Source organism: Silurus meridionalis, chromosome 5, assembly GCF_014805685.1.
Source record: "Silurus meridionalis isolate SWU-2019-XX chromosome 5, ASM1480568v1, whole genome shotgun sequence".
NCBI classification, from domain to species: Eukaryota; Metazoa; Chordata; class Actinopteri; order Siluriformes; family Siluridae; genus Silurus; species Silurus meridionalis.
The window spans coordinates 4,775,877-4,785,696 of NC_060888.1; the positions used below are offsets into that span (position 1 = coordinate 4,775,877).

Here is a 9,820-nt window from a genome sequence, read left to right on the forward strand (position 1 = left end):
TTCATTTGAAGTTAGATTTTATGTTCTGAAGCCACCATAAAATTCTTTCTTGTTATGACTTATGTTAAATTGGCTATTAAGTAACGAGGGACAGGGATACGAATAAAACAAGAAAGCGCAAACTCTTTTACTGTGTCGTGAAACAATGTTGTCAAGCACTGATATTGGGGATCTATCAATCTTTTAGCATAGATCGTTTCTGTGAATTGACAATAGAAATTATAAAGTATTATTATTTAAATGAGCCTGTTTATTCAAACGTTTGATGTGAATTACTATTAGGGCAACTGTTATAGAAATTTCGACCAATCAGAGCGAAGTATTTAGCACTGCTGTTGTGTAAACATTTTATCTATTGTCAAGAAAATTTGATTTGCTGTAGAATATTAATGATCTCTCATAAGGGCTTTTTTGTTTGTTACTCTCAAATGTAACAAACTGCTATTATATATATATATTTATTATACTTTAGACAAAGTCGCATAGCTATTGAATGGCAATTTATTTTCTTGTGCTATCCAATAGTGTATTATTGGTATAGCTAAAAAAAAAAAAAAAAGGTTATAGAACCTGTCTTACCACAGGTTTTCTTTAGAGATTCAAAGCCAACAATGTAGTCTTTCAAAAATCTCTCAGGATTGTGCGTTTATTTGTCTTTTTTGCTCTCTGACCCCTCCATCAGTGGTTGATCTTCATCCGGTTGCTCCTGTGGATCGAACCCCAGCTCCTCTATCTTCTCATTCCGGCCCTTGCCGAGCTTTTTACATTTCTCGAGTATTTCATTCAGGTTGAACTCGCGGATTATATTTTCCTGCAAAATCGTACAGTAGTTCAATCATGGCCACAGTGAGCATCATTTCCTTATCATTTTTAATTTGCATCTCTTTATTTTCCTTGTTCTTATAGTACTGTAGTTCTGAAGATGTGAGTAGAGTGTGCCAAGAAAAGGAAAATTGCCCTTAAAGATGGGAGTCTACAAATAAGTCTACAAAGCCATTCTGACCAATCCTGCCCTCCCAAAGCCATTCTGACCAATCCTGCCCTCCCAAAGCCATTCTGACCAATCCTGCCCTCCCAAAGCCATTCTGTCCAATCCTGCCTCCTCTCCATGCCATTCTGTCCAATCCTACCCCCTCTCAAAGCCATTCTGTCCAATCCTGCCTCCTCTCAAAGCCATTGTGTCCAATCCTGCCCCCTCTCAAAGCCATTTTGTCCAATCCTGCCCCATCTTAAAGCCATTCTGCCCAATCCTGCCCCATCTTAAAGCCATTCTGCCCAATCCTGCCCCTTAAAGCCATTCTGACCAATCCTGTCCTCTCTAAAAGCCATTCTGACTAATCCTGCCCCCTCTCGAAGCCATTCTGATCCATCCTGCCCTCTCAAAGCCATTTTGTCCAATCCTGCCCTCTCTTAAAGCCATTCTGTCCAATCCTGCCCCATCTCAAAGCCATTCTGCCCAATCCTGCCCTCTCTCAAATCCATTCTGTCCAATCCTGCCCTCTTTCAAAGCATAGAAGAAATTCTAGTTAGTCTTGCATGCTGCCCATTCCTACACAAACCACTCCTACACCCTGCAATAATTATTTAATGCACCATTTACCTCTGTAAAGCTCCAGCTCACAGCTCTTCCCTTCTTGTCCACTTGGGGGCGACGCACAAATTCATGGCCTCCCTGCAGCAGCAGCAAAGTGGGCAGTTGCTTGGAGAGTGGTGAGAGACTTACTTTATACCTCAACACAGAAACATATTTGTAACAGTTTTGCTCATTTTGTCCAGCATATAGCTCACTTAATAGTGATGGATGCAGTTATCGCTCCCTTAGACCACACAATTGTTTGTAATTCTAGAAAAAAATTAAGCTTATTCACCTCTCAGCAGCAGCTCCATAATGCCCTATGTCTATTTTTCCAAATTTAAGTCCAGCACAGTTATACCTGCAAGATATAAGCTTTTTGAACCACATGATCATTGTACTGATTGAGTATTAAGTTCTTGTTTGCAGCCGTACTTCAGTGAGAGATCAGCAAAAACAGGTGCGAAACACTGACACTCTGTAGACCAGTTGGCATAGAACTCGACAAGCCACGTTACTCGACTGTCTCGCTCTAGTTCCTCCTAAAGTCACAAAAAACAATCATTTCATACTATAGCACTATAAATGAAAGAACCATATGCAGTTAAATGAACCATGATTTACTCACATCGATGGTGTTGTCACTGAAATATGTGATGTATTCCGGACCCATATAGATGGGAGGTTTACATGTGATCAGGAATACTGTAGATCAAAGCATTCAGATAAATATTAATGTTTCCAACAGTACACGAATATTTCAATAGGATCAAATGCAATTATAGTATACTTTCTACAGGTTTCTCTGTGAATGAGTAATACACTATATGGCCTAATGTATGTGAACACTCAAGCATCACATTTATTTGTCGTTCTTTTTCAAAAACTATTGGCACAGTCTCAAAGGATGTCTTTGTTGGCTTCCCACATAACGAGAAGTCCAGACTTGTTCCAGCAAAGCAACCGCTCTGTACACAATGAATGATTTGTAAAGCAAAAGGTTCTAGTGGATGAACTTGAGAACCCTGACCTCAACCCCACAATAAAATGACGACACCCTAGACCTCCTCCCCGAACATGAGCCCCTGATCTCACTAATGTTCCTGTGGCTGAATGATGAAAAATCCCAAACATAACAGGCAAAAAAATTTTCTATCCAGAAGAGTAAAAAGAAGACTACTAGAATAGAATGTTCAAAAAAAGCACATGGATATGAAGGGTATGTCCACATACTTTTGGCCCTATACTGTATAATAATTAGTATATAGTCCATATTATAGAGCTTTTTACCGACACACAGTGTGAGGTAGAGCAGGCCGAATCTCAGGTCCACTCTGAAGAACAGCACCACGTTCGCCACCTTACTGAAGAGGAAAATGTTTCCTATATGCTGCTCCAGAGTTACTGATGACACAAAGAAAGAAAGGAAAGGTTCCCACATTGGCATCATTTAGAACATATCATCAAAATGTGGCAGGTGGAGATCACCCAATATACAAGCAATATACAGTTACACCGTTTAAAGCAGTGGCTGGCCATCAGGGTCAGAAAGGCCTTTTCTGTTCAATATTTTGTTTTCATGAATATATATTAACGTATTCCCAAATTCTCTTCGCTTCATTGAGTTCTCGTGCTTGTGCTGCTTTCTGGAGTTTAGGTTAGAGTTTCTATCCAATCAGATTTCAACCGACACATCACTTGTTGCCATGTGACATCACTTCAGAATCAGTGCAGGCTCCTGTGGCCTAAAGTACGTGCTGTTGTTTTAACCAATCAGATTTGAATTTGGCGAAAACAGGGGTATCTAGTACGCATATTTGTGTGGATTTGATTTGCATTGTTTTGAGTTGAATTGATTTGGTCGCAGATACACTTACAAAGACATTTACAAGATAGACTGTTCGGGAAAAGTTTGGCACACAATTTGACTCCATTTCAAATCCACCGGGAAAACCGTAATGCGTGGAAAAAATGCACAGAAATACATGGAAAACCAGGAGTGGTGCAACTGTGGCTGCAGTGAAAGGAGACGTGTTGAATTGTGTTCATTGGGTTTCATGGTTTAGAAATGGCATTCATCTTACTGTATGAGATTCCTGTCTGTGATAGCGCTCTGTTCTACTGCGTTTCTCTATAATATGGATGGTTTCTATAGCGGTGACGTCATAATGATGGTATTAAGAGGTGGATTGACTTCCACTGAAGGCTCAGGTGTGAAATGCATGGCTACTGGTTTAAAGGAATATTCCCTAACACCATTGATTCATTCTTCAATCTGATTGGTCAGATGGTGTTGATGAATTCTTTATTAGTAATTGTACAGGATGTTCTGTGTACAATAAATGTAACAGTAAGTAAAATTTTACAAATTAATTGTTAAATTGTGTTATTTAAGAAAGAAGGAAGGACAAGAAGATGAAGAAGATGATAAAGAAGGATTCTCCAGTGTCAGCAATTTAAAAGCTTAGGTTAAGCTGTTCCTGAGGTTTATTCTATCCTACAGAGATGTGATGACTTTCTTTGCTTCTAAATTCTATTAATAGATATTTCTAATGGAACATCATTAGCTAAATGGGTAAATACTATGTGTCATTTGTTATGAACCCAAACTTGCATTCATTGGAAACATATTGTGGTGTAACCAAAATAAAACATGTACTCATAAGAAAATACACTTTTCTGAGTTTAGGGTTTGTATTGATATTTCATTCATGTACTTCCGGAATATTGCAGACAAATAAACAGTACATGACATCCACTCACTCGCTCTGCGGTTCTTCATCATAACAATGGCACTGAGGAACATGAGAATCTCCAACTCCCTCTGTAACACATTTCAGGATGGAAATGCAGTGTATGATCCAAATTTAAGACCCAAGACCGAATGAATTTGAAATGAACAAGCAGCATGATACAGAGCTTCAGCTTCATTGCATTTGCACCAATACCTTTATTACTATTATTCTGAATCATCTCGTTATAATAGATGAGGCACAAACATAGCAAGCGAAAAAAAAGGCAAACATGAACATAACAACTTATGGTTGCATTATTTCTTCTATTAAATGCCACTGAAACTGCATTAGCAATGTCCTCCTTGTGGCTCACAAATTATAACTACTCACTGGAATAATACAATTATGGCCTTATTTAACAAAATAGCACAAGATCAACCTGTTCAACTCTGTTTCAGAGAGGACTTTTCCTTAAATTCATATTAAAAATACTAAAAACTGAGTTCTTCTAGTTAAATAACATTAAATTACAGTGTTTTTGGGGAAATTGAAAATAGGTTTTAATAACCTGCAATGTAAAGCGTGTTTAACTAACCCAGTCAAAATTGCAGGAGTCTCCGTCTTCTCTCTGAGAGGGTAAGTGCTCGCACACACCCGGACATTTTCGCACAGCAAGGAAAGCCACCGACAGAAGAAATGACAGCAAATAATATGGCTTTAGGAGCCACTTATAAATCTGTGGCAGATGGAAGAAAAAGGCGAACACACCGGTGATGAACCCCATTTTCACGCAGGTTTGTGGAGTGAGAAAAAGTGCATGCAATGAGGGACAAGGCAGAAGAGAGAGGAGTGAGCAGAAATAGGACAGCAACAGGTGTGTGTGTGTGTGTGTGTGTGTGTGTGTGGTTTTATATCATGGTGGGTACTATATGTCCCCACACAGACAGGATTGGTTTGTTAGAGTAAAGATATTAAGACAAATGTGTGTCTGTGTTAGTAGTTGAAATGCAGCTTTATTATGGTGAAACATTTGAGATTTTAATATTTTGTCTTTTTTATAATCTCTTTCTTGACCACGTTTGAACCTCCTGGCAGATGCAACCAGGTTTTAGCTAAAATATCCTGCTATTTATCAGAACTCAAGATGTAATCACTTTTTAACAGCTGTTCGACTGCTATCTAAAGAACAGCTGCAAAATGTCAATCACAATTATATTTTACTGTGAGCAAAAGCTAAACCAATCAAAATCAACACAATTCAAACTAAATTAAACTAAACAGAACTAAACTAAACCAATCCAATCTAAATTAAACAAATCCAATCTAAACTAAATTAAACTAAACCAAACAAATCTAAACTAAACCAATCTAATCTAAACTAAACCAATACAATACAATACAATCTAAACTAAACCAATACAATACAATCTAAACTAAACCAATACAATACAATCTAAACTGACCTAAACCAAACAAGTCTAAACTAAACCAATCCAATCTAAACTATAACAACCCAATCTAATTTAAACTAAACCAATCCAAACTAGACTAGACTAAACTAAACCAATCCAATCTAAACTAATCCAATCTAACCTAAACATATATAAAATAAATTAAACTTAAACAACCCAATCCAATCTAATTTAAACTAGACTAAACCAATCAAATTCAAACTAAACTAAACTAAACCAATTAAATCCGATCTAATCTAATCTAATCTAATCTAAACTAAACTAAACTAAACCGGTTTTACTTTGACCACTTGAACTTTGGCAAAAACTAAAAAGGTAAATAAACTTTTTTGGTCAGTTTTTATTTAAATGTTGACATTAGATTAATTTACATACAGGAGAATATATTAATTCTTAGAAGTTGGTTATTTAGAAATATTCAAATATTTTAGTAGCCATAAAATATATTTTATAATAATATGCATTCGATATACTGTATAAATGAATACGTTTTTTTTTTCAAAAAACAATGTATTTCTGATCAGATTGTTTGTAATGATTTAATAAAAAACCCTAAATTTGATTTGGAAGATTAATCAGAAGTATAATTTCAGATGTTGTAGTGTTGAGAAAACGCGATTCGACAAAAGACGCCATAACTCCTACGGCTTCCGTAGTGTATGTGGTGAGTCTTGGCGGGTAGATGTGAATGTCAACATTGGGAAGAAAACGAAGATGGAGGAAGTCGTCAGCTGTCGGTCTAGTGAGCCTATTTTAACAGATTCTGCTCAAACAAGTGAAAATACGGGTTCACATGTGTCAGGAGAGACCGAGGTCCAAGAAAATAGTGCGGTTAATTCGGCTAAATGCGAGCCACGGCGGAGCAGACTGAAAGTCTTTAATAAAGTCATGGAGAAAAGCCTGCAGAGGCTTGTAGCAGATGCGAGGTGAATAAAATTCACTCCAGTTTAGTGTAAAACTCACCGGGTGATAAATAATAAAAAATAAAGTGTATTTATAGAGGTTTACCTTTTCTACTTAACGGTTTATTTCTCTACGTTATGCGCAGATACGTGTTTTAATGCCAGCTATGTTCACATTGCTATATTCTTATTATTAAAATTGTTTTGTTTCAACATGGTTATGAATGTATTATACACCCAGTTTAAATAGTTTAACCATATTATGATGTATTTGTGCACTGAGTAGGTGTCCATGAAATGACTGTAGCACTGATGTGTCGTTAGACGAGGAATCGATTCTTTGAATCTTTTTTTCCCCCATTCGGTTCTTTGAATGGGAACCGACTCGCATATATGAGTCGTGTTTTTTTCTTTCTTTTTTATACAATTTATATAATGTTTACATTTCTAATTTTTATGAGAATATTTTAAAGAAGTTTTTCTCCATATAAAGGAAATTCTTTGGAGTGAACACAGACGCGTGTGTTCCAAGTGGTTTCCAGAACGTTATGAGAACGTTTGTTTTTGGTTCCTCAACTGTCCTTATTTTAAAGAACGTTCCCATAATCTTGTGACTCTTGAGAACCTTAAACTTTGTGGAACCCCATCATGTTTCTGAGAACGCAACCTTCTGTATTCTAGTTTTAATCTGAGATTCTACACGTTCTTCTAATGTTAAGGGAACGTTCTCTCAAGTCCTCTCTAAACAAAACTGATTGGTTGTCGTAAGGTTCCTGTTATTTTTGCATCAAATAAAGAAATAAGAATCACTTTCTTATAACAGATAGTTCCTATTAATTATAATTGGGTTAATGTTCCATGTCAATTGTCATTTAACAAAATAAGTACATTTGTTACCAGTAAAATAACCGAAGAGAAAACAGATGCTAACAGAAACGCTCTGTGTTTGTTAGGTGTGTGTCTCAGCTTTGCACTTAAGTACGGTATAGATCATGTATGGAGAATGCTAGCTGTATTTGTTGATGTACAGATTCTTTTAAAATACAAATGCATTAAATTAAAACAAAGTTTTATCATTTTATGGGTAAAAAAATTAAAAAGTGGCAGTGAGATCATTGGGAGTTAAGAGTTTTCTCTTGTTGGTTAGGTGACATGTTCATAATTCCCTACTACAGTACTAACTTTAAACTGTTAAAGATGTCACAAAACTAATCTTCATATCTCCTTGTGTGTATTGGTTCAGTTTCAACAGGTTTGCCCACTCTTTTCATCCCCTGTGCAAGCAGAATCCACAAATGGCCGAAGTCATTCACAAGCAATTCATAAGCGATCTGCAGAAAGCTATTCAGGTAGCATGCTGTTGTATGTATTGGCACTGTATATATTTGCTGATACCCTGATCATTTGTATATGCCTTTATAATAATGTTATTAGTATTGAATTCTCATTTTTGGGATGATCAGGACTAATTATTTCAATGGGTTCAGGAACGCAAGTCTTTAATGTGTAACTCAGTTGAAGCTTTTTTGTATACAGGAGGATATAAACAGAGTGATAGAGGAAGGAGACCTGCAGGTGAAACTGGAGGAGTTGGACAGACTAGAAGAGCAGGCAAAAAACACACCAGGGCCTGCATGGTAGATTTACCTTTTTACATGGTTTGGGGCCTACCAATTAAATGCATTATTTTGTATGTAGAAATATTTTCTCGTTGATTTTCTAAGCTGGCATTCTTAAAAATGATTTAGCACAAATGCAGCCAGGAAATAGTATCTGATTGTCTATATATCTATATTTGAACAGTCCAGGTTGCAATGTTTTGCTTTACAAGAGCTACATTAACTAAATGTTATATATACTATGGCTAATAAATGCAATGCAATGACCAGTACAACAAATTGTATTGAAGTATGTCTAAAACGTGCATGCATAGCCATTAACTTGTGTGTGTCCTGTAGGCGACCCAGTGGCATTCCTGAGCAGGATGTGTGCAGTGTGTTGATTCCATATCATCAGGGGCAGGAGGAGTACGTGCGCCGAGAGCTGAGGAAGCTCCAGAAAGAGAACGCAGCTCTGGCTCAGAGAGTACAGTCTGGTCGAGACACCATCGTAAACACAGAGCAGCGCATAGCAGCAGCTGTAGATGAGTGGAAGGTGATAGAGAAAGAGAAAAACATGTGTTTTGTGTACATCAATTATTTATTTCTGTTTAATAGATTAATGTGAATATACTGTATGTTTATATGGTAGAACATAAATTCTTTGAATTATTACATAAATGTATTAAATATTTAAGTGAAACTGTCTGAATTGAATGTTACATGTAATATGCTGCAGGAAATTGTTGCACTCCTGTTTCAGTGTTCATTCTTTGTCCTTTTTTTCAGGGATCTGTTGCTGATTTGGAATCGTTCATGTCGTCACTTTGTCCATCTGAAAATTTCGAATCTCTTTGAACTCTTGTGCAACATTCACGGTCAAAACTATTTTAATTGTCTTTTATTTTTAAATCTAACTTGTATCGTTTTTATTTTGCCAAATGTGTTCCATTAAATCTTTTTTTTTTTTGTATGTGGCTGTCGTGTGTGTTGATTTTACAACTTTATAATTAAGTCAAGTGGGCTTTTATTGTAATTTCGACCATATACATTAGACTACACAGTGAAATGAAACAGCATTACTCCAGGACCAAAGTGCTACACCAGACAACATAAATGTACAAAACAAAACAACTAAACAAAAAAAAAAAAAGATATTTCTAAACGACTTCAGAATCAAAGCTAATTTCCGGGTATCGAGTTGAAAATGTGGTTTGGATTTTACCACATATCAAGTCATAAATGTGAAAAATAATGACTAATTGGAGTGCACACTGAGATCAATTAGAGGTTTAATACATATTTAGATTTTTTTGTCACCGTATAAAATGTTTCATGGTAATTTATGCGACAAGTGCGAATAATATTTCGATACCAGTATACATTTAGAAAAAGAAAGTCGAGTAACGCATCCTTCGTTGAAAATTCTGCTTTTAGAGTGTTAAACTATTAAAACCTTTACAATTACAATTTACAATTTGAAGTAAAAAAAAAAAAAATCGGGACTTTACGGTAAATTCGCGTCTGTGTACACACGCGG

At 36.3% G+C, this 9,820-nt stretch overlaps 2 protein-coding genes across 2 annotated transcripts; one reads left to right on the forward strand and one right to left on the reverse strand.

Annotated features, from left to right (window-relative positions):
* Positions 1-559: 559 nt before the first annotated feature.
* tmx2a (thioredoxin-related transmembrane protein 2a) lies at positions 560-5,195 on the reverse strand. Its single transcript, XM_046849512.1, has 8 exons — positions 4,904-5,195; positions 4,337-4,397; positions 2,864-2,977; positions 2,202-2,278; positions 2,009-2,115; positions 1,869-1,934; positions 1,601-1,730; positions 560-811 (listed from the first exon to the last, which is right to left on the reverse strand). The coding sequence occupies exons 1-8, from the start codon at positions 5,090-5,092 to the stop codon at positions 647-649; spliced, it is 909 nt and encodes a 302-aa protein (XP_046705468.1). The 5' UTR covers positions 5,093-5,195; the 3' UTR covers positions 560-646.
* Positions 5,196-6,431: 1,236 nt separating this feature from the next.
* On the forward strand, positions 6,432-9,253 carry si:dkey-6i22.5 (polyamine-modulated factor 1). The gene is made up of 5 exons (XM_046849515.1): positions 6,432-6,706; positions 7,926-8,031; positions 8,219-8,319; positions 8,641-8,836; positions 9,070-9,253. Exons 1-5 carry the CDS (start codon positions 6,495-6,497, stop codon positions 9,136-9,138), a joined length of 684 nt encoding a protein of 227 aa, XP_046705471.1. The 5' UTR covers positions 6,432-6,494; the 3' UTR covers positions 9,139-9,253.
* Positions 9,254-9,820: the final 567 nt, after the last annotated feature.

Excerpts from the sequence above, each read along its gene's own strand:
- tmx2a (XM_046849512.1), bottom strand. The coding sequence starts at position 5,092 with ATGGGGTTCATCACCGGTGTGTTCGCCTTTTTCTTCCATCTGCCACAG. Across the intron at positions 2,116-2,201 it reads TCAGTGACAACACCATCGAT|GAGGAACTAGAGCGAGACAG; the intron begins GTGAGTAAATCA and ends TTGTGACTTTAG. Across the intron at positions 812-1,600 it reads TGAGCTGGAGCTTTACAGAG|GAAAATATAATCCGCGAGTT; the intron begins GTAAATGGTGCA and ends ACGATTTTGCAG.
- si:dkey-6i22.5 (XM_046849515.1), top strand. The coding sequence starts at position 6,495 with ATGGAGGAAGTCGTCAGCTGTCGGTCTAGTGAGCCTATTTTAACAGAT. Across the intron at positions 6,707-7,925 it reads AGGCTTGTAGCAGATGCGAG|TTTCAACAGGTTTGCCCACT; the intron begins GTGAATAAAATT and ends GTATTGGTTCAG. Across the intron at positions 8,837-9,069 it reads CAGCTGTAGATGAGTGGAAG|GGATCTGTTGCTGATTTGGA; the intron begins GTGATAGAGAAA and ends CCTTTTTTTCAG.